Source organism: Anopheles gambiae, chromosome 2 (genome assembly GCF_943734735.2).
Source record: "Anopheles gambiae chromosome 2, idAnoGambNW_F1_1, whole genome shotgun sequence".
Taxonomy (NCBI): Eukaryota; Metazoa; Arthropoda; class Insecta; order Diptera; family Culicidae; genus Anopheles; species Anopheles gambiae.
The window spans coordinates 108,057,578-108,081,484 of record NC_064601.1 but is presented as its reverse complement, the minus strand read 5'-3'; the positions used below and the strand labels follow the sequence as shown (position 1 = coordinate 108,081,484).

Below are 23,907 nucleotides of genomic sequence, written 5' to 3'. Positions count from 1 at the left end.
ACCCATCCGAAATGAGTGTCCGTCATCATGGGAAGTGTTTTTGCCAATTTCACTGAACCAGATTCCATTATTTCCGAAAGACAATCCATTCCCAATAAAATGTCTACACAACTTGGATTGTTGAAATATGGATCGGCCAACATCGATTTATCCGGCAAATTCCACTTCGACGTATCGAAATACACAGAGGGTATTCTACCTGTTATTTCACGATACACAAAACATGTCACGTCCATAGCAAAATCACTACACCGAGATTTCACTGTAAAAGTACACTTTTTCTTCACCGAAGATTCAACGTTGCCAATCCCCTTAACCGGTACGTTCACGTTTACCAAATTTACGCCTAATTTCGTTGCAAGCGCTTCAGTCACACAACTGATTTGCGATCCACTGTCCAACATCGCACGACACAACAACACCTCTTTGTTCGGTAATTCCGCGTAAAGCAAGACGGTTTGCAAGAGAACAATACTTCCCGCCGCATCGGTATTGTTCACATGCTGGCTCGCGCTCACTTGTTCGGGTTCCCTTGAAACCGGTTCTGGACCGTTGTCCCAATGCAATACCGTGTTGTGTGGTCCGTGGCACCTGTTACATTTCAAATGCGATTTGCAACGATTTCGCCAATGTCCCGGTTTTAGGCAAATTAAACAAAGACGCTTCGATCTAATAAAACTTTCCCGATCCTTTCCATGCAGTCGCATCAGCTCAGAGCACTTGAACGTTTCATGGGCACCCTTACACAATTCACACACAACTACACTGCACACAGTTGTAGCTGCATTCGATCTCATAGGCGTAACACCACTTGAGCTGGGCCCTTTCGAAACAAAACGTCCCCTTTGCCCCGCTGCAACATTTCCTTGGCACCTTTCTAGAACCGACACTCTTTCTTTTAGGAAGCACAAGGTTTTTTCATAACAAGGAAGTTCATTTCTAGGGACACTCGCTTCCCATAGTTTCTTTGTTTCAATATCTAACGCATTCGCTATCAAATGTATCACCATCGCACACGACAGACCGGTAAAGTTTTCACCTAAATACTTTAGATTTTCCACGTGACTTTCAACCGATTCAACCAAACCGCGCAAACCTACATAACTTTCCTCATTCACTTTTTTCAAATTCAAAAGTCCACTAATATGTAAGTCTACCATACGCCGTTTGTTATCATAACGTTCGGATAACAGTTGCCACGCACGTTCATAATTACCGTCGTTTATTGTTTTCTCATCTATTACCTTGGCAGCCTCACCACTCAAGGCCTTTTCAAGATGATACAACTTGATACGCGAATCTTCACTACTTTTGTCAACAATATCCTTGAATATTGTTTTAAACCGCGCCCACTCCTCATACTTGCCACTGAACGAAGGTATTGGCCGAGGAAGCGGAGCATTCACAATCACTGACGAAACGCTAGGAGCAGGTATCAATGCCTTTGGTGAAATGGACTGTGCCGCAAGGGCTTCAGATGCACTTTCTATTTCCATCATCACCTCCTCATGCAATTTCACTGTCTCCTTAAACTTGGCGTCATGCACTTCACTTTCGTCATGTTTTATGATCTCACCATAATGTTTGTTGTGTTCTTCTAAAGCACTATCTGCCTTCTTCCCGAACACTTTGCACTGTACCGCGGTCAGCGCCTTTCCCTCTTCCTTCGCCTGCACAATGTTGTCCCTTATGCGAATCAATTCGCCATACGCAAGGTCACGCATGTGCACATGCGGCCTTACAGCAACAATTACATCCACCCAACCGGGTTGTGGCGCCGGCTTTACGGTTGGAGTGCGAGACGTCCGAGGCGTTCGAGTCATGATGACGCGATTTTTACCGATATCCAAAGCACAAAGGGTCAATATCCGAAGTTCGAAGGACCAATGTGATATCTCAGCGGATAACCTAACGCAATGTACTGAACACGGTAATCCTGTACGCACAACTTTATTGGTTGCGACTTAACTCATTCGCGGTTTTCATCAGACTGACCCACTCCACTCGGTCACAAATAAATTTCATAATTCCCTCTCTTCTCTCACTCTCTCCTTATCTCTTCATTCCCTCTCTGTTCCCCCTTAACGTGGTCCGGCGAACAGCCGCAACTCGCTTGCCTCGCTTCTCTGGTCCGTCCGACCACACAAGCCGCCCGCTTGCATTCTACGGTGGGTTTCGCGGAATTCTGGCCGGTGTCGATGAGATCGAACAACAATTGCGGGTGCCGCCGTTCCAGACAATTGTCGCCAAAACAGATGCCACTCGGACAGCTTTCCGTTCGCTCCTCACCCCGCACCTCTCTCTCCTTCCTCAGCCCGCCATTCTCGCCCGTTCCTTAGACCGCGCATCTCGCTCGTTCCATCGAAATGGAACAATCGGTATGGGTTAGTTCAACGACTGAACAAGTTTCAGAATCATTCGAATCATTTCGACTATCAGTTTAAGAAAAAAAGTGGAGAACAAGAGTCAGGAGTTTCAGATCAATTAATGTTTAATATTTATTATTATTAATCAAGGGACTGTAAAGACCTCTCAAAATTGCTCAATTTAAGTTTGAGTATAAATTTCATTTCATTCAAAAAGACTGGGAAGGCAAATACAACATTCATATTAAAATACGATGCGACACATTTCGAATATTTATACCTGTAGTCAATTCCGCTGCCGTGGTTCCGGGCTTGTAACGTTCGTTCACAGTGTAACAAGCAGTCCACACAGAGCATCAGATTGGGGAGCCAAGAGACGTACGGGACTCAGTGATAGCAGTGGCATTGGCCTACGTCGTAGTGTCCTGGCAGGCACGTAAAGATGGATCCACGAAAGCAGCACAAGACGATGCTTCCCATCGAGCAGCTCGGTGATAAATGCTGTTCTGGCCTGTGGTTTGTGGTCAGTGAGGAGTGGAGGTCCCAGCAAACAAGCGTCTTGTCTTGTAGTCATAGTTCGAGTTCGACATTAGCTAGTCCAATTAATAGTTCGACGCTAGTTTGTACATTGCACTGGGTTAGGCAACCGTTTCTTTTTGCGTACACCTCGGAGTTAACACTTTGAGCGTTAGTACTTGCTGAGTACAAATTGAAAGAGCGTAGAGAGCTATACGTTGACTAAGGATCGTCTCTCTTCTAATCCTCAAAGACAATGTCGATTCTGCATTATGTTTTTTCGATATTTTCCCGCAGCTATTCGTTCTACTAAGGCCAAACTCAGTCCGCAACCTTTTCCCACAATTGTTGAAGATGCAAAAGTGCCCAAACCCCCACATCAATGAAACGGCACAAATCAGCAAAGCAGGATTAAGAATGTTTCATCAAAACGGGTTCTTCCAGCCGTTGCGATAAGATACTCTGTACTGTGGTTAATCGATTTTCGATTGTAATGTACTATGGCTGACGTCGAAGGATTTCCCATCCACCGGGTGGCATTGTGCTTGGTTGCCCGTAAAAAATGGTCAATCCCGCTATCAAAAGATATCTTATCGTACCCGTCCCAAAAACCGATTAGAGATCGGTGCACTATATTAAAGCAAAACACATCTCAAGACCGCCAGTTACAAGTTTCGTCTGGGACGTTTCGGTAAGAACAGATTGACAGCACGATGGCGTTTAGTTCCTGGTTCGTGGTGGCACTGCTCATTGGCAGCAGTTTGGCCGGCTGGGAGGAGGATCTCTACCAGTCGAAGAGGCGCCTGCCGAGCGGGCTGGTGCTACCGATCGCACCACCAACCAGTGGCCGCATTGTCGGTGGATTCGAGGCAAACATTGCCGACTTCCCGTACCAGCTGTCGCTGCGCCAGAACGGTGCGCACATTTGCGGCGCGTCGGTCATCTCGAGCAACTATGCGCTGTCGGCCGCCCACTGTACCTTCCCGGCTCCTCCGGTAGCGGCGGTAGGTAGTGGTTGGAGGGGATGGACGTGACAAGTTTTGGTGAGAATTGTGAGCTTTAATGTGCACCTTGCGTTACCCATAGATTACGCTGCGCGGTGGAAGCACTGACCGAACGGCCGGTGGCGTTGTATTCCAAACGGCGGAAATCATCAACCATCCGTCGTACTCGGACAGCAGCCTGGACTTTGATGTGTGCGTCATCCGCATTACGACCTCGTTTGTGGGGGCTAACATTGCGCCGATCACGCTAGCCCCGGAGGGTACGGACTATCCGGAAGGTACGCGCACGATGGTGTCGGGCTGGGGTGCGACCAGTGCCATCGGGGCGCTGCCGATCAATCTGCAGGCGGTCGAGGTACCGCTTATCTCGCAGGAAAGTTGCCGTGGCGTATGGGGTGCGGCCAGCGTTACCGATAAGTAAGTAATCCCGGGGGGCGGGCCGAGGGCTTGTTTGGGCGAGTTTGGTTCGGATTTTAACGTTTTTGATTTGGTTTGACAGCATGGTCTGTGCCAGCGAGCCGGGACGTGATGCGTGCGGTGGTGACAGTGGTGGCCCACTGACCAACAACGGGCGCCAGATCGGTATCGTGTCCTGGGGATCGCCGTTGTGTCTGGGCAATCTGCCGGGCGTGTATGCGCGCGTTGCCGCGCCAAGCATCCGTGCCTTCATCCGGGACAATGCGAACGTTTAAAGTGTGATAAGCATTAGTAAGACCAAATAAACATATTTTTGACAGGTCCAAAGTTTTAACTAAAATGAGTTGTTAATTTAATGTAAAAGATGCATGCCTATTTTTCTCGTTTTCTAGCCAATAAAGCTCACTTCCATCATCTCTATCTCTCTGTTGGTGAGGCCCTCCTACTTCTTCTTTTTCTTCTATTTGGCGTAAACGTCCTACGCGGACATGCTGGCCTATATGCTTTCGAGACTTTATTCAATACCACGTAGCCGGATAGTCAGTCCTTACTACGGGGGGACGGTCCATTCCAGGCTTGAACCCATTACGGGTGTGTTACTGAGTCGTTCGAGTTGACGACTGTATCACGGGACCGCCCCTCTACATGTTTCCAGGGATTTAAGGGGTTCTCGTATTTTTGGAAAACTTTCTTGACTTCTTAAGGGAAGGAAGGAAGTATTTGATTTGAGTATTTGATGTGTAGTGTACTCTACGGCCCGGTACACACGGGACATCAAAAACAGCCGAAAACATCCGAAGTCACACTTCTTCTTCTCCTTTTTGGCACAACAACCGCTGTCGGTCAAGGCCTGCCTGTACCCACTAATGAAGTGAGCTTGGCTTTCAGTGACTTATTGTTACCATAGTAGGATAGTCAGTCTTACGTATGCGGGCACGGTCTATTCGGGGCATGAAGCCGAAGTCACACTAAATCATCAAAAAGTCTGCGTTTCGGTATCCATCATCGGAGCAATCACGAAGTTTAACCGATGTAAGCGTGGAATAGTTGTGTGCGTGAAGCATCCGTGCTTATCTGTTAGCAGTAGTCGCACTGCGCCGATATATCGAGCGTCGTGAGGTAACCAGAAGTTTGCGACCAAGAAGTTTGCGACCAAGAAGTTTGCGATCAAGAAGTTTGTGACCAAGAAATTTGCGACCAGGATTTTTTGCGATCAAGAAGTTTGTGACCAAGAAGTTTGCGATTAAGTAGTTTGCGACTAAGTAGTTTGTGACCAAGTAGTTTGTGATCAAGTAGTTTGCGACCAAGAAGTTTGCGAACAGGAATTTTTGTGACCAAGAAGTTTGCGACTAAGAACTTTGCGACCAAGAAGTTTGTCAAAGCTTATCTTCAAAGCAGTTGGTTAGGTGTTAATCCAATTGTTTAGCTTCTGTATCAGAAACCTAATATGCAAGTGGTTGACCTTGTTTAAGGTTGTTAGCTGTATGATTGGCTTCGTAGTGTACATGATTTTGCATACATCCACAAGGGTTGCTAAGATATTATGAAACATATTGGATCATTATCCAAGAAAGCATCTAAAGATTAAGGGTAAGTATGATGCAAACGAACGATCATATGCTGCGGCTCGATCCACTCGCTGTTGACATCCATCCATGATATCCAACGCTATCAAAAACTCGTTTATTCCACCATGTATTTGCAACAGCAATGGCTAGTCAAATGGCAAGCGGGTTGGATAAAAATAAGCGGTTAAACTGTGGGGCCGTGGACCAATTGATACAAGATCTGCACGAAAAGGAGCAGGAAATTAAATGTACGCAGGTGATATTATTCAATGGGTTTGATTAAAAAAAAAAAATACAGGTAATAGTGAACGATTGTGTAACTGTGAAGATCATTTTCTCACCCTTTTACTACGCACGTCTGCAAACGAGTTCCCCGAGGCGGCGGTTTCTTTCGCTCCTAAGCAATAGGAAGTAAATGTAAGATTTCAGATAAGGCTCCTGATCTGGAGGAAGAACTAGCCCCAAATTATGCATCAAGCGGGAGCGATTTGTTTTTAAAAAGAGTAATAAAATACATATATTTGTATGACACTTCTATCACAAAGATAACATGATGGGATGAGGGAAGGATGGAGCTGAGGCGGTCCGGCAAGCGGCCTGATGGAAGTCCTGGAACGAGCGGTACGGGCAGGTTGCGGATTTTGGGGCGGATGAGAGATGTGTGTGTGTGTGTGGTTGTGAGAATGGACAAAATACGAACAAAATACGGCCTGTTTTCGTGAGGTGAGCGGTTTTTCTTTTCTTTTTTTCTCGAGCACGGTCGTGTATGATATATTTACAGGGTTGTCAAAACAGGCGCGGACAGATTTTGAACAGGACGGACGGGTTTGACACACTAGTTCCGATTGCTACGAACTTGTTTTTCTTCTCTGTCCTGCTCTGCACAGCACACTTGCCCGTGCAACTACTCATCACGAAAACAATAAATAATCGTAGTATACATGTACATACATACAATACAAAAAAAACAAACAATGTAAAACTGGACACACAGAGTGCCTGTGTGTGTGAGAGAGAGAGAGAGACAGCGTTATGGCGCGATACAAATAAAACATCCAAAAACGGCAAAGAACGAATATGAATGAGTAAACAAAACAAGGCACACATACATTAACACGTCTCTACGCTACTACCAACACATCTGCGCTTTCGAATGGACAATGAAGTGTGTGTGTGTGTGTGTTGGAGATGGATGAAGATTCGGATGAAGAGGAGCGATTTTGCAGGACGTTCTCTGTACACAGCGATCACTGCTTCCTGGCTGCTGCCACCGGGACGAGAGTGAGTCCCCTAGTGGAAAATGGGAGATGGGTGGGACGCCTTACGCCTTCACGGTGTCGCGCTTGCCCAGCACCTTGGTGGCGTGCACCTGGTCCCGGCTGTTGGTGACGGTCGCGTGGAACCCGGTGGCCCAGTCGGCGTAGTAGTCGACCGTGCGCACGTTACCGTCCGGCTCGACCAGCGAGTACTGGCCGCGCACGACGTCACCGTCGCGCTCCTCCTTCTGGTGCTTGATGTCACCGGTCAGCGGGTCGTTCACGCCGTACTCGAAAGCGTAGCGGGCATTATCTTCCTGTGGAAGGGAAGGGCAAGGAAGGTGTCATCAAGTGAGCGGTGAAGATTAATGGTGAAAAGGGGCACGCCACAACTCACATAATGTTCGAGGTACTTCTCGGCGACCGTCTTCACGACGGTGGTCGGCGCAACGGTCTTGACGACGGTGGCCGGGGCCGTGTAGGCGGTAGTCAGGGCAGGAGCAGCGGCAGCATAACGGTAGCCTCCGTAGTGAGCGGCCGAGACGGCTGGGCCGGCGGCGTAGTAGCCGTGCGTGGCACCGGACGTGGCGTAGCCGGCAACACCGGACGTAGCGTAGCCGGCAACACCGGACGTAGCGTACTTGGTGACGGCCGGAGCGACGGAGTAGGCCGAGTAGGCCGGACCGGCGCTGTACGCAGCGACGGCCGGGGTGGCCGAGTAGGAGGAGTAGGCGGGACCGGCACTGTAAGCAGCGACGGCAGGGCTCGAGTACACCTTGGAGACGGCCGGGACGGCACTGTAGCTGGCAACGGCCGGCGTGGAGTAGACCTTGGAGACGGCAGGGACGGCACTGTACGAAGCGACGGCAGGGGTGGAGTACACCTTGGAGACGGCCGGGACGGCACTGTACGAGGCAACGGCCGGGGTGGCAGAGTAGGAGGAGTAGGCGGGACTGGCACTGTAGCTAGCAACGGCCGGGGTCGAGTACACCTTGGAGACGGCCGGGACGGCACTGTAAGAAGCGACGGCCGGGGTCGAGTAGACCTTGGAGACGGCAGGGACGGCACTATAGGCGGCAACGGCTGGCGTGGAGTACACCTTAGAGACGGCCGGAGCGACCGAGTAGCTGGAGTAAGCCGGTCCAGTGCTGTAGGCAGCGACGGCTGGGCTCGAAACTACCTTCGAGACGGCCGGAGCGACGGAGTAGCTCGAGTAGGCCGAGCCGGTACTGTAGGCCGAAACGGCCGGGCCAGTGCTGTAGGAAGCGACGGCCGGTCCGTACGCGGTGGCAACCTTAGCGACGGCCGGAGCGGCCAGATAAGCGCCAGAGTACGCCGTCTTGCTGACGACCGGGGTGGAAACGTACGCGCTGGACACGGCCGGTGCGGACGCGTACTTGGTGACGGCCGGGGCGGACACGTACGAGGCGTACGCCGGGCTGGACACTACCTTCGAGACGGCGGGCGTGGCGTAGTACGAGGAGACGGCGGGCGTCGAGACGTACTTGCTGACGGCCGGGGTGTACGCTTGGGCCGAGTAGGGCGCAACGTAGCTCGAGACGGCCGGGGCATAGGCAACGCCAGCCGCGGCATACTTGGTGACGGTCGGGGCGGACACGTACGCGGTCGACACGGCCGGGGCGGACGAGTACTTGGTGACGGCCGGGGCGGAGTAGTAGGAAGCGACGGCCGGTGCGGACACGACCGTCTTGGTGACGGCCGGCGCGGCATAGGCCAGCTTGGAGGTGGTGGCGTACGAGCTGGCGTAGCTGGCGGCAGGCGCGGCGTACGCAACCTTAGCGGCCGGCGCATAGGCAGCGTAACCGACGGCCGGGGTGTACGAGGCCACCTTAGCGGCGGGCGTGTAGCTGGCGTAGGTCGTGGCCGGTGCGTAGCTGGCGTACGACGTGGCCGGTGCGTAGCTGGCGTAGCTGGCCTTCACGGCCGGAGCATAGGACGCAGCATAACCGTAGGCGGGGGTAGCATAGGTCGCGACCTTGGCAGCGGGCGCATAGCTCGAGTAGGTGGCAACCTTGGCCACCGGGGCAGCGGAATAGCTGACAGCGGGGCCGGCCGACACGTACTTGCTGACGACCGGTGCGGTGGCAACGTACGACGAGACGGCGGGCGCGGCCGCATACTTGGTGACGGTCGGGGTGGACACGTACGAGGCGACGGCTGGAGCGGTGGCGTACGTCTTCACGGTGGGCGGCAGGTACTCCTTGGTGACTTGGTAGGCAGGGGCAGCCTCACTGGTGTACACCTTGCTGACGGCGGGCTGGGCGTAGACGGCCGGGGCGGCCACCGTCTTGGTGTAGCTGACCGACGGCACCACGGAAGCGAAGGTGGCGGCGGGCGACTTGTCCGCGTACACCACGCCGGCAGTCTTGGCGGTGTAGGTGACGGCCGGGGCAGCCTCGACCGTCTTCACGCCCGCCTCGTAGCTGGTCAGCTTCAGGTCCTCGCCGGACGCACCGTACGCACTGTAGGCGGGGGACGCTTCGTACGAGCTGTAGGACGGACCGACCGACGCGTACTTCACCTCACCGTCGACGGAGTAGGAGGAGAAGCCGGGCGTCACGCTGACCGAGTTGATCGCCTTGCCGACGGACAGCTGGACGGTCGGGGCCGGGTAGGAGTAGCCGGAGACGTGCCCGCTCGGTGGACAGTCCGGGGCCGGGCTGGCCAGGCTCGATGTGGCCAGGCAGGCCGCCAACAGCACGGCAGCAAACATCTGCAAACAAGCGCGAGCGAATGAGAGAGAGAGAGCGTAAAGAGGTAAAGACAGCTCATTAAAGAGTGATGGTGAAGGTGGAGGGGGAGTTCGCAACCCTCCCTTGCGATCGCTGCACTCTGCAGGAATGCCACCTTGGTAACCTTGCGATCCTTAGTGAAGCTTTTTTCAGCAAGTATTACATCAGCTCACTTGACTCCGGCGATTTGTGGCCGCTCTCCGGTTGGAAGAATGAAAGAGTTCTTGAGCGGTATGTGACCCCGTTCCCGCTCGCGCACAGCTCCAGCTCGAGCTCCGGAGCTGCCGAGGCCGCCCTGCGAGTCGCGGTGCGAATCGATACGAATGCGGGCCGCGCACCGTGGCGACTGGTTAACGAACTTGTTTTTACACACCCGTCTGACCAAATTGGAGCACGCATGCGGTGTCACACACAAGAACATGTGACATTCGGTGCGTATGTGAGTGCGCAATGTCACTCACGGTGGTACGGTGGCAGATAGTTCAGCGTGGCCTGCTGGGTGCGCTTGCTGACGATTCAATTAAGCCGCACTGTTTATGGTGCACGGGTGCGTGTAGCCCGCAGCCAGCCCGTTTGCCAAATATTCTTGTGGGGTACGGGTACAGAAACTGGTTTCTAATTAAAATTTAAGCTGCGCGCGCAGAGCGTTCTCATCGCAGAACGATACTGCGTGCGGGCGCGCTTGTGCTGCGAGCGTTGGGTGGTTCGGTGGGAATTGAAATCGAAGCGGCCAATATTGGTTTATTAATAGATAATGATATGCAGTGCGGTTTAGCAGGAATTATAATTACAGCAATGCAACTGCACGGCCCCTTGGTGCAAGATTGTCGTATTCAGTGACAGTGACATGGTGGCCGATCTCGGGGGAACTAGTTTGAGAGCAACTTTAGGTGTATGATGGTGGTAGTTACAGTTCTTCGGAAATTGGAACTTTGTAGAATAGCTTTTTGTGGAGGTTTTGATGGAAATTGAAGGAGATCTTGATTGGTTGCTTTCAATGTTGACACTTGTTAAAGAGAGCATTTTATCTAGTAATGGAACAAGTTTCCTTTTTCTGATTTTTTGCTTAAAATTCCAAAAAGACTGTACAAGTTTACAACACTATTTTCTACAGAGTTTACTACTATTTAAAAAGTACGATATACAGGTTTTAAAATGAGTATCTTTGATTTAAATATTCGGATAACTGTGTCTTTTCAGGGATTTTTTTTAAATTTTAGCTTTAAACATATAACATTAAACAATTCTTGGAGCAAATACACAGGATCCAACAAGACACAGGATCCAATAAAGTGATCATGAAATTCGTGTAAAGCTACGACCACACTACTGGGCAACAGTCTATACTCTGTCGATTTTTTTTTGTGAAAGTCATACTGCTTATCTCACACTTAAGGTCGAAAAAACGTGCCAACTCTCATAGACAGCATGAGAAGTTCTTCAAGACAGATCTAATTTCCATATGGGTTTGACCCAATCGAAAGCCTTTGGTATTCTCTCTTTACTCAATGCTATGATTTTGACACGTTTGATGAGACTCGGTTTAGTTATGATATTGATCGAGATAAATCTTTAGAGATTCACTTGCCATTTTGTCGGGTTCTAGCATATTTCTTACGATTTATTGATTATATCTAAGCTAATAAAGCCTATTAAATATGCTTGACAAATTGTCAGATACATTCTACTGCTCGAGTATTTCTCTAAAAACGTGTTTGTTTGGAATAGTCTTGTACCTGATGTTCTGAAGCAAAGCCGTTCGAACGTCTAAAACATCCTACCTCTTGATTCATGTACTTCCTCTCCAAAGATGGTTCGAACAAACGATCAATATCTTCCCGCCATGTACATTCAAACCCAACGTTCAGACATACACCCTTTAAGACGTTCTTTTGCAAACCCGTCACAGCAAATCGACAACTTCCCACGCCGAACAAAACCCGCTGCAGCATCCTTCTGTGGCGTGCACCTGCCCCACCCGACAGCCGGATGTGGGGCGGAAAATGGTCCATCGATCACTGTCGATGATCGTCAGCAACAGCACCCTGGTAAAGCTGCCATAATTTACATTTCCCGTTGGGCGACCTACACCTACACGACAGTAAATGGGTAACCGTAAATCTTGGTGACAACACCGTAAAGTGGTTCGCCAAAAGTAGCGGATAAAGCGGCGCCCAACGGTTCTACGCTAGAACGCCCTGTTCCGTTCCCGGTGCCATACGGGGAAGGGTGCAATTATTGCAAACTCATTGTAATGTGCATGCATCACACAACAACAAAAAAACGCACCCAGTCAGTGAGAAATCGAACTCCACCCCACATGACTAATGCACCGAGCGGTTCGATCGCAGCGACGGCTCGCTAAGGTTAGCCAGTTGCCTAGTACTGCTGGTGGTACACTTGTCCAGTACCAACGCCTTGCTGCTTTACATAACTGGCCAGCCCTCCCCGCTGCGTTCACTTTCCGCTGGGGCCAGTTTTTTTCATTCGCTACTTCTTTGAAGTAGAGCAGAGAAGAAGGAGGCAAAACGACGCACGACGTGATGCAGCGTAAAGTATCTCGCCCTTAGAATCAGGTTGCGCCGCCAAACACGCGGAGTGGAAGAGATGCGTAGAGGGGGTGTGTGTTGTGTGTGTGTGTTCCATAGCGTTATATCAGATTCGAATCTTTGAACCGATTTCTTTTCGCTTGTTTGCGTATATGTGTGTGTGTGTGTGTGTGTGTTAGCTAAATGCTTCACACGCACGGATATGCACGGTTGCGAGGTGTCCCTCCCGCCGTTGACCGTTTGACGCCCGAGGGCATCATCGCTAGCGCTCGACGCGCTGTTTGTACAGGTCGCGTGGCCTCCAGCCGGGCAGCGCTAGTCGTTACTCTCGATTTCATTGAATCGATTGCGAGCGGGGCGACACGATTCTATGACGGTGACGTCGTGCAGCGTGAATTAGATCACACTGCCGGGTCGCGTGATCACGGTCGTAATCCGCGCTAGCCGTGAAATTGAACGACGAGCTGCCATTTATGGGGCAGCCCAATGTGATCCGGCGCTTTCGGGATCTGGATCCTGCTCCCCTCAAAAAAAAAACCTTCAGAACATTCGGAACTGCCAACTGGTGGAAGCCAACGATTACACAATCAGTTTGGAGCGCGCTTTGAACACTTCGGTCACTTCTTCTCGTAAAGTCTTACGGTTTGATCCATAAAGCAGATCACTCGTTTCATAGCCCTTTCTGGTGGTAAATGTTCTTTTGGTATTCACAGTTTTATCGCACCGCGGTTCTTCACTATCCTTCACTGGCTTTCCACCTTCGCCACAACACGACAATGTCCACCAAATCCACAAAGTCCTGCCGTACTGCGTGCCGTTTGCTGCTCTCACTCACCTTCATGATGTGCACTTTGCGAGTGAAACGAACGCGCTTTAAATGTGCTTTATCCCGCAGGATATTAGGAACCGGCACGCCGACTTGCTCTCCCGTCGGACGGATTCACGCACTCTCACACGCACTAGCGACACTCAACAAAAACGGCTACAAAACAGCACTGAAATGAACGAAAAGATCAGCACGGATAGGTTCCAGCACGGTTTGGGCACTATTCCTTATTCCGAGTCGTACCGTGGTGTGTGTGTGCGTGTGTATGTGTTTGTTTTCAGAGGTCCTTGCGATGTGGAACGCTGCTCGAGGATAGGTACTGCTGCTCTACATACAGCGTAGAGCCGTTACTACACTACTACTGAATGGTCGGCCTAGCCCACCGGTCCCTTTTATACAACCGAAGTGTCAACCCAGGTCAGCCCGAAAAGGAACGCCCGCCAACTGTGGGAACAGAACGGCATCACCGACCGAAAAGCACGCGGTGGAGTCTAGACTTCCCACTCTCCAACGTTGACTCCACTCCGGGCCCAGGGGGTCCGCGGTGGCTCGTGCGCGCTTTTCTCACAGCGTGCGATCGCGCGCGTGCGGAATCTTGCCAACCCTCGGCAAAAGGTTCTCGGGAGGGAAGGGTTTAGGCGTAGTGGCGGGCACTGGCTCGCTTCGGTTTGCTCTCGTTTCGCTGCTCGGGGTCTCGGGTGCGTATCCTTCCTGAATGGTACGCACACGAACGTGCGCGATCGTTCGGACGGGCCAGGTGAGCTCTGCGTGCGTGTATGTGTGTGTGGCGATCGGCCACTTCCCTACCAAAGTGGCAGTCGATGCCGGGGTCAAATACGGCCCGCGAAGTGGAAAGTGATCTCGTTCGCGGTGATCTCCCTCTACCAGCTTGGTGCGTTCGGGCCTAAAGGGAGGCTGGCCGTACTTCGGTGCGCTGCGAAAGGTGCGCTCTGGCTTGCTGTGTGCGTCGTGCAGTAGTGCAGCACGGTGTCGTTGGTTCGGGGTTTGTCTGTGGCTGCAATATAGCTAGAAACTGATGCGAGCATAGGTAGATCAGGATGCAATAATGTTTTACAACAATTAAAGAAAGCTGGAAGAAAATACATTTATTGACTTCTTACATACAATACATTCGTCGTGTTGACTTCTTCTCCAATACAAACTACTGGAGAGGACTCAATACTTCATCTCAAGATTTGTATTCCAGTTTCAAAACGCTCGTTTAATCGGTGTTTAGTTTGGATTAGGCATAGTGAGGGAGATCCTGATCCTGAATTGATCAAAGATCTTCCTCAGGAAGCATGATCTATACTGTTCGGTTCTTTTAGATGCATAGACATGCAATCGAAATTAACGAAAAGTCTCAGAAGACATTAAAACGGATATTGTTTATTGAAAAAAAAAAAAGAAACTGTCAGCAAATACTAACAATAAGCCAAGCTTTTTGGATTAACGAACTTGCTATGTGTGAACAAAACTACCTACAGACTTGTCCATGTTTCAAGCTATTTTATATGCGAATACCATTTAAATAATAATGTTATCTCATTTTTTATGGATAAAAATGTTTATAATAAGATGAGACCTAAATGCGAGATTAAAATAGGATACCATAATATGAAAGACAACTGAAAGGATCAACAGAAGAAGTAAAAGATGCAAAAAGTGGAAGAAATCATTAGAAAATGATCAAAGGATACTAAACTATTAAAGGTAACTAAAATGATCAACAGAAGATTTAATGATGCAAAAAGTGGAAGAAATCATTAAAGAAAGAAGAAAAAATCCAAAAAATGGAGAAAAAACTAAGAGAAGACAACAAAGATATACATTTTATGTCTGTATTTTATTTTTATTATCAACACTTTAATTTAAATAGTACATCAGTATCTTTAAATATTACATTCATTTTTAATACTTTCAATGTGATTTAATTACAATTCATAACACCAAAGAAATAATAAATAGTTCGGTATGTAAATGCAAAAACAAACATCATTATCTGGATTTATTCTTTCCATGACACCATAGAAATTGTAGCTCAAAACTCAACCAAATGTGACCGTTTTTGGTAGGTTGTAGTAAAGACTTTACTGCTGAAGTTTTATGGGAATAACACTAAAGATACAGCACACCTGCGATCGTCACATACGCTGCCATGTTACAACTGATCAGTGCGTTATTTTGTCAGTGCTGCTTGTTTATTTCAACAAGTCGTTAAACGCCCTACAATCATAAACAAAACTATTCGTCAGCCCTTTCCTTTAGATGGTTCCCCATTTATGGTGCCGTCGATTAACGCAGCAATCGATTACAAACGCTGTCTCCGTCTGTGGGATTGAGAAAAGCTGCCCTTAAGCTTTACTGTATCTCCAATCCTTCCATTCCCATTCCCTTCGCAGGGTTCAAATTGGGTCAATTTAATGGGCGTCTCGCTTCACAGTTCACAGTGTAGCCGGTGCATCTAAAATCTGTGTGCGTACACAAGGGTCCTTTCGAGACAACGGGACAGCGCTGCCATGTACCGCTTTGCGACCTCGACCAACTAAGAACCGATTGCATAACCTGCAAAATGGTACAAAGGTGCAAGAAATTAGACGATATACTTGTGCTTGGATCCTTACGACGCCGATCCGGGAACGGCACTCGAAGCCTGGCAGACAAGATGGGGGAACGAACAGTCGGGTTGGACGTTGATTAATTTCATGCTGCGGTGTTAGAGTGTTTTTATTTCAGCCGAGTCGTGCCGCAAAAAGGTTGTCCCGTACAAACAGTCAAACCCCCAGTGCCAGCGAGGGGGCGGTGTGTGTGTGTGTGTAACATTGTAGCGAAAAGAAATGGCTGAACTGAAATGACCAAATCGATCGTCTGGAAAGCGTTGGGCGTCGTGAAATGTAAATCCTCGTGCCACGGCAGTGCGTTGTGGCGGGTGAAGGTACACTATGGCTAACGCTACTACTTCTGCTAGCGCGGGCTATGGCGGGATCGTACAGAGGGAGCCCAATGCTAACGAATGCTTGAGGTCACATTTTATGTGTGCCGGGGTTTGGAGCTGACGGGCGCTTAGCTCGCAGCACGAAGCAATTTGTCACATTGATTGGGCGATGGCAAATCATCACGCAGACGGCCTTGGTCGTTTTGGGCCCTAATGTGCGCCCATTGCTCTCGCACAGTGCATTAGACGGAGGCAATCGTCAGGGTGGAGACGGATCATCGTACGAAATCGATCGAATGTAGATCGGCCGTGGAAGGCTGGTACCGCTCATATGTGTACACTTCCACCCGCGGTTGGAATTGTTTCAATTCGAGGGGCTTTGTTAGTGGCTAAGAGATCTCACGAATGCTTTCGGATGACCATGGGATGTAATTTTATCTAGGTTTCGTTCGGTAGATGAGATATGCCATACCAAATTTATGAGACATAATGATTGGAAGTCATTTCACATATTGGTTGATTCATGAGATAACCGAATGGAAGATTGAATGATTAGAAGTTTTTAATAAATGACGTATTTTGGAGGTTAAAAAACGGCAAAAATATATTAAAAAGTTAGTTACAAAATACAAAGCAGTACCGACTAAAAATATAACACACTCACATGAAAGCATAGCTCAAGCAAATGTGGAATTTCGTTAGAAATAAACAGAAAAAAAACCACAGATCATAACACAGTTATCTGGTACGGCAGGCTATCATAAAATCATTATCCTCGAGGTGGAATGCACCAAACAATTTAACCCTCGCACCTAATTATCCTGGTCATGGCACCACGCCAATGCACCGTACGCACATCCGTCGCGAGGTAGAAAGGAAATGCATGAAATACTTGCGCGCCGTGAATGAAATCAGAGATACACAGCAAAACCAGTAGCCGAACCTTAATGACGATTATAAATCGTTTGCCGCATGTTCGCTAATCGATTCTTCGGCTGGGGTTTTATTCTTCTAAGCAATGTTGTGTAATAAACGGCACAAACACATAAACCGCACCACAGTGCGCCGCCATGGTTCTTGGCTGATTTATAGCTAGAAAACGGGGCGGGCAGTAGCAGCTGCTGCTGCAGCAACGCGTGCTTATAAAACGCTAATTTGAGCAAATAAAATCCAAACATCAGTCGCAGCAAGACCTGCAGCGGGGCTGAGTAATAATGGGCTTCGTGTAGGGAGGTTAGCGTTGACCGAAAAGAAGAAAATCGGTGTGGTAACAAAGAAAAAGCTGCTGCTCGCACGGTTGACAAACGCACTTGGGGCGCAAACGCATGCCCCCTGGTCACCGCAGCTGCTGCACACGCATGCACACTTCTGGAGCACGTGTAGTGTGCACCACAAACCCACGACGATCGACGAAACGCATCGGATGTATAGTTTTGGGAAGGTCTCGGCACAGGTGAGCTGCTGCTGCTGCTGAGGTGAGGTTTGAAGTTTTGTTGTTTGCCAATAAATCTCGACCCGTGGGCCTCTCCGGCACTGGTCAGCGTCGTTCGCTTGCCCCGCTCGGGCTGAAGTTATCATTGGTGGCTGACGACCATGGAACGAAACCACCGCCCCGCCGGTTGGACGGTTTTTTTTCCTGCTCTCTGCAGAAAACGAAACCGTCCGCCCGGTACGACTGATACGGTGCGGTGTTGCCTTTCACTTTCATCTGCACACGAATTCATGGTTACGCCACGATGACAGTGTGCGCCGTGCGTGCAGAACGGCCGCGAGGACGGTATCGTGGCCGCGCGATCGAGAATCGGCACACAAACCGGATATTGGGAGCGCACGTACTACGGGGGGGGGGGGGGGGGGGGGGGGGGGAGCACCCGGGATCTTCAGCCGATAGGTCAGGAGGTTGTTCACTGAAATAGGCAGCTTGATGTCTTGATTTGAAGCGTGCACTACAATCAGCGCGAGCGGATCAATTGTTCGCCTGAAATGGCCTTCGCCGAAAGGAGCAGAAAGGGGACTTTAGCGGACTCTCTTCCGGAGTTTACTGTTGCTGAGATTGGGACATTCGTTTCGGCAGCAGATCGAGAAGCCACCGTTTGTGTATTGATTAGGGGCGGGCAAACTCGGTGCGTGACACTTGAACGGTCCGTCGACCGGAGGGGCGCTCATTCATGTTCCAACTGCAACTCGCACTCGGGGTAACATTCGATGTCGTGCCGTGGATTAGTCCAACCATTGGACTGCTTGGTGAAGCCGCCCGGTAACGCATTCCATTCGGACGACCTGCACCTGTCAAGTGCAATCGGCAGCGCTTTTGTACCCAGCGTCTCCAGTGGAAGTTCTCAAACGCGCGAGGGACGGAGGCAGCAGGTAGTTGGGTTAATTTTTGCGAAATGCATCGCCTGCAACGATCGACATGATCGGAGCTGCATGATCTCAGTGTGTGTGTGTCTAAATGCGTTGCGTAACCGAACCGCTCGGTTGTGCGCTGGATCTTTCTCCACCGCCGGATTGCCGAATTGCACTTGGCTCGATCGGGCCCGTTACATGCGATGCGTTTGCGATCAGAAGTCACCACAGCGACCCACTTACCCGCGGTTCCGTTTCGTCCCGGCTCGGCTCGCTTCATGGCGCGGATCGCGTCTAATTTGGCCCGCGGCTGTTTGTGCTGTTTGTGTTTTGCGTCAAATTTTAACTCGTTTAAACGATCAATTATCGAAATCGTTTCGTCGCCCGGGCGTGACGTTCACGTTTTGGAGCCACCAATTCCAATCTGGCGCTGGGTGGCGTTGGGTTCACGTTGGGTGGAGCATCGATCGCGTACCATGCTCGTGGAAGGAGAGGGGTAGAGAATATTGAAGCGTTTTTTTCTCTCCTTCTTCTAACCACACATCGCTCGCACAAGAATTCTCCCCGAAGAGTGAAGGCTGTCCGTGAAGGCTCGGTAGCCTTCGGGCGGGTTCAATATCATTAGCGATTATGACATTATCAATTACGGTGGAGTTAGTTTTTTTGTTTGACAGCCGTTCCACATTCGATTTGGATTTTGGAAGATTTTAAGATCATTCCTCCCTCTCGTGCATTCTTCCCCTGCTCAAAGTCACACAGAGTTCAAGTTCGTGTGGAATCAGGTACACAAAAAAAGCTGTCTCCCATCTCATACGAACAAAACGAAAAAACAATCAACCCAGCACCTTGGGGTAATTGGATCGCGCGTCGCACATGGTGCAGCCAAAAGGTGTTATGTCGCCCGTGTGTGTATGAGCGCGCTATTGCACATCATCGTGGCGTGGAAAAAGGGATTTACGAGCTACGCACGCACGCTTGGTGGCACCGAGCGTGCCAAACTCACTGTCATTTAAATTAACCCAAATGGGTAAAGGATCAAACGACGATCGCCGACAGACAGACCAAACAATAAGCAAACAACGGCAAGAAAATCGTAAACAAAAAAAAACAATCATCAGAATAGTAACACGAAATGTGGAAACAAAAGCCATCAAAATTGGGAATTTGGGCACAATTTGCACAAGGCAGTCGCACATTGACTTTTCGAACTTCGCATAATCCGCTTACGCTGCGCAACAATCGATTAAACGATTGTTTGCCACGGTGAAACACAGTAGTCATAGGACCTTCTGCTCGGGTATTAGGTGTTTAAGTAAGAATAATCACTAAATTGAAATGAAGCAATCAGGCGGGTTGATTTATTCGTTTGTCCTTTGGTAGGGGTTTTGCAAAAAAAAGGCGATTGGGAATTGGCAAATGTAACCGTGGCATATTCAAGGAGGATACATTTTTTATAGTCTTTGTTGCTGGCTTTTAAGTCATTTGTCAACGATCGTGCCGAACTTTTAATTGTTTAAATGGTAAAAGTTAAAAATGAAGCAGTAAGCTTTATTCACAAATTTAAAAGAAATACAAGAAATTGAGAGAAGAATACTAAAGAAATACAAAAATTGAAAGAAATACCAAAATAAATTGAGTGAACATTAGAAAATTGTATAAGCCATTAAACTTACGTGCTCATGTATACGTCCTTTGAAATCGCTTATAAACATATGTAAAATCCGTTCAGGAGAGAGTGCAAACATCACCGAGCACAAGTTACCTTCGATATAATGCACTTAAACAACTCACAATTCCTGTACAGACCGCCGATTAACCAGCAACTAATGCGCCAATAAAATGCATTCAACCAGGAGCACCAATCGGCTCCTCTCGCTCTTGCATGACTCATCGTAAAAGCCACTTGCACCAAACATTGTTGACCCGTCCCGGCCCCTTGGCACGGTGAAGCTAGTGGTCGGTTTCGCTCCTCTCCCCCCGCTACACAACTCCGAACCCTGTGTGTCCCTTAAGTGGACAGGTAAAGTGGCCCCATAATGATAATTCTCAAATGGAAGCTGTTTGCATGCTTCGTGACGTACGTCTGCACTTCTCTTCGGGCTCGATCAGCGCGCTCCGTTCGATCGTAATAATTAGCGGACTGCAGTGTGTGTGTGTGTGTGCAGCAACAATCCAACTCGAACAGCAACACGGCCACACACTGGTCGAATATTCGAAGCTTCCAGGGGGGGACAGCACGCTGTTTGCTTAGCATCGGTGATGGTCATACGATCTGGGGTGCTCTTTGCGAGTTCGATGTGTTGCCACAGTTTGACGCCCGGACGGGGTGTCCGGGCTGGCAGGTCGTAGCAATTGCCTGTGCAGGATCGTCGACCTGTAGCGCAGTGGAACGAACCTCGTATCGGGTTCGATCCTGTACTGTTTCGCGAGAGGTTCGTCGCTTGCTCGGGTGACTTAGTTTAGTCTAGCTTCACCTTGGTTTAGGCTATCAGATTTCTACGCACTTTTTTGTACCAGGGGGGTCGGGTGGCCGGGCTCAGTGCGGAATGCCCAAGGGGGGAAGGCAAAAATGGTAAGACCAAAGACGTATCGGAAAGCAATCTGATACAAGTGGTTCAGTGTGGTTGCGGTATAATTTATGTTTCAAGCCGTACATGCCGTTTGACATGTTGCACAACTCTTCCTCACACACACTCACACACACACGCGCACTTACTAATCTCGGTGCCCCGTGGCACCCTTGGGGCAGCTTGGCCGCTGTATGTGTATGTGTGAGCGGCTTTCTTCCCCTCATTCCCTGCGCTACCCGTTGTCTTTATCTGTCCCGTGCGTTAACGGCAGAGAAAACGGGGAAAATCTTGCCCCCTTCCCTTGCGGTCGACTGCTCGGAACACGTGAATTTGTCAACGAGGTTGGCGCGAGTACGCTGCTGCTGGATTTGGGATCAGCACACTGGTAGGTAGCCGACACCTTCAATCGTTTGACCAATGGACCCTGCTTTACATAACGCCCGTTAGCAGATTGTTCTCCCTTTCTGCGCCGGCAGAATGTGACGACGAAGAGAAAGGATAGGACATGCCGCTGGATGTCGATCGTCCACAGAGAGCCGATCACAGCGGCGCAGGCGATACAGTTTGTCAGGCTGGGCATTTGACTAATTGGCTGGATTGCATTTCATCTCGAGTAGAGTGGCTTTATTATGAGCACAATGAATGGCAAATGAACTGGTCAACATACATTTTTCACCTTCACACAATAGATTAGGTGTCCAGTGAGGGTGTGTATCCTTCGAGCGGGTAACGTGGCTGTTGGGCACACGTTTTGACATAGGATCTTTGTTCCAGTGGTGTTGTTAAACCATTGAACTGAGCATAACAAATCAAACTATTCTTTCAAAGAATGACATCATGATGTAAAAACCGAGAGTTGAAGGCAATTAGAGCAGATTTTGTGCAGCATTTGAAGACTCAGAAGGCTGTTTTGAGCATCAAATTCAAGATGATACAAGATGTAAACCACAATAAAAGTGAAATGAACATCTTACAATGTTGCAGGAGTATGTCTCTCGGTAAAAATGTAGAACATCGGCCACACACACACAAACACAATCACCGTGTGAATGACTGCTGAGAAGTTACTAAACGATCGATTACATGTGACACTAATTAAATAATTACCAACATTACGCCCTAACATCGTTGATAATGATTCCATTGTTGACTGATTCCTTCCACAGAGCACTACACCGCTACCAAATTACAGCGGCACAGCATCAATATTGAGGTTAGCTAGACTCAATGGACGAACGGTACGCTACCAACGAAGGAATGAGTTCACCCGTCAACCCGGGCCCGGACTCTTCGAAAGGGAAAACGGTAAGCTTCCGTTGCACCGGTTTCGGCCGGTGGTGATGGTGGACCCCACGGAGGGGGCTGGGCGGGCACCGCTGGGCGGTCCTAATTATACCTTCGGACGCCGAAACTCGATCACTCATTAGGATCTTGAGCAGCTTGACGCGTACAGAACGGGCCCATGTTGCTGACCGCATAACCGTGACGGCGTATCCGCGTTTGCGCGAGCCCCGTTGTGTGTGTGAGTGTGCTGCCCTCTGCCCAGGGTCAGCAGGGTGGCCGTGCCAGCCAGTGGCGGTAATGCGGTCACCGTCATCTTTGGGTCAGATCGAAAGATTGAAAGATTTTTGTCACATCGGTGGCATGAGACGAGCGAACGTCGGTCGGCTGAATGGTGGTACGGAACATGGAACACTTTGTGGGCCACACCGCTCACCAGGCGGCCCAGGTGGTGTTGGCTGTGCGGTGTAATTAATTAGATTTATTATTCATACGCTTATTAATGGTAGCCGCGTGCGCGGTGGTACGTGCGCGAAGAGCTAAATAGCTCTTACTAAACGTAGCTAGCTGGCTATGTCCTTAGGTAATTCACAAGCTCTGCTTTGTCTAATTTGTTTTCAGTGTTACAGTTTGTTTTGGGGGGGCTGACGGATGTGGATTAGCGGTCGAAGGTCAGGCAATTGATAGACTGAAGGCATTTCAACCATCCTTAGATCGCTTCCAAAAATGTATTTCAAAGCAGGAAGTAAGGATGGTATGTGGCATTCGGAAGCAGGAACTTTCACGAACTCTACAATATCTCATTTATCACAGCGATTAGGCATAAGTCCACTAATTAATTCAAGGCTATTTTACTGCAATATATCATTTTACTAAGACGAAACCACAACTCTAAAACTCAACCTGTATGTATCAGAGTGAGTCATAGTTATAATATCATAGTGGGATTTGCGCTGTACTTTTAGCTCGATGTCTACTCTTTCCGGTTACATATGAAGAGAGGGGAAAACCTATGCATCCAACGCAAATATATCGCCGAGAGAAGAAAAAAAGAAGCCATTAATAGAAAGCAAATTATATTTCACCGATAACACGCTATTACGCCACGGAGACGACAACGGCACACCGGGCGGTGGATTTATTGGGCCGCACAAGGGGGAAGAGTTTAGTTACGCCACCGTCCCAGGTTCAGGTCGTCGGGAGCCGTATTTCCTAGCCGGTGCGAAGACCTGACTTGGGAAAACTTTACGCAATGGAAAACACGCTTTCGATTAGGTGCATGAGGTTAGCGGGTGTGTGTGTGTCTGATGTGGGAAGTTGAATCTGGAATATGGAACGGAAGGACTGGATTTGAAGAAATGATGTAAAACTCTCAAGATCACAAAGCAGAGTTACTTGAAAGCAACTAATACCAACGTTTTTTTCGAGCCAGGAGGTGACGTTTAGCAATGAAATACCTTGATCTATAACGTTGTTCCCAATTGTATGGCCTTTTGCAACATTTTGCTGCACGTGCAAAA

At 49.2% G+C, this 23,907-nt stretch overlaps 2 protein-coding genes across 2 annotated transcripts; one reads left to right on the top strand and one right to left on the bottom strand.

Moving 5' to 3' along the window:
* Positions 1 to 3,536: 3,536 nt before the first annotated feature.
* LOC1270209 (trypsin 3A1) lies at positions 3,537 to 4,643 on the top strand. Its single transcript, XM_308888.2, has 3 exons — positions 3,537 to 3,886; positions 3,969 to 4,303; positions 4,386 to 4,643. Exons 1-3 carry the CDS (start codon positions 3,596 to 3,598, stop codon positions 4,576 to 4,578), a joined length of 819 nt encoding a protein of 272 aa, XP_308888.1. The 5' UTR covers positions 3,537 to 3,595; the 3' UTR covers positions 4,579 to 4,643.
* Positions 4,644 to 6,362: 1,719 nt separating this feature from the next.
* Positions 6,363 to 13,636, bottom strand: LOC3290258 (paternally-expressed gene 3 protein). Its single transcript, XM_565330.4, has 4 exons — positions 13,499 to 13,636; positions 13,265 to 13,424; positions 7,525 to 9,861; positions 6,363 to 7,444 (listed from the first exon to the last, which is right to left on the bottom strand). Exons 2-4 carry the CDS (start codon positions 13,268 to 13,270, stop codon positions 7,193 to 7,195), a joined length of 2,595 nt encoding a protein of 864 aa, XP_565330.4. The 5' UTR covers positions 13,271 to 13,424; positions 13,499 to 13,636; the 3' UTR covers positions 6,363 to 7,192.
* Positions 13,637 to 23,907: the final 10,271 nt, after the last annotated feature.

Excerpts from the sequence above, each read along its gene's own strand:
- LOC1270209 (XM_308888.2), top strand. The coding sequence starts at position 3,596 with ATGGCGTTTAGTTCCTGGTTCGTGGTGGCACTGCTCATTGGCAGCAGT. Across the intron at positions 3,887-3,968 it reads CGGCTCCTCCGGTAGCGGCG|ATTACGCTGCGCGGTGGAAG; the intron begins GTAGGTAGTGGT and ends CGTTACCCATAG. Across the intron at positions 4,304-4,385 it reads GCGGCCAGCGTTACCGATAA|CATGGTCTGTGCCAGCGAGC; the intron begins GTAAGTAATCCC and ends TTGGTTTGACAG.
- LOC3290258 (XM_565330.4), bottom strand. Across the intron at positions 7,445-7,524 it reads AGAAGTACCTCGAACATTAT|GAAGATAATGCCCGCTACGC; the intron begins GTGAGTTGTGGC and ends TCCCTTCCACAG.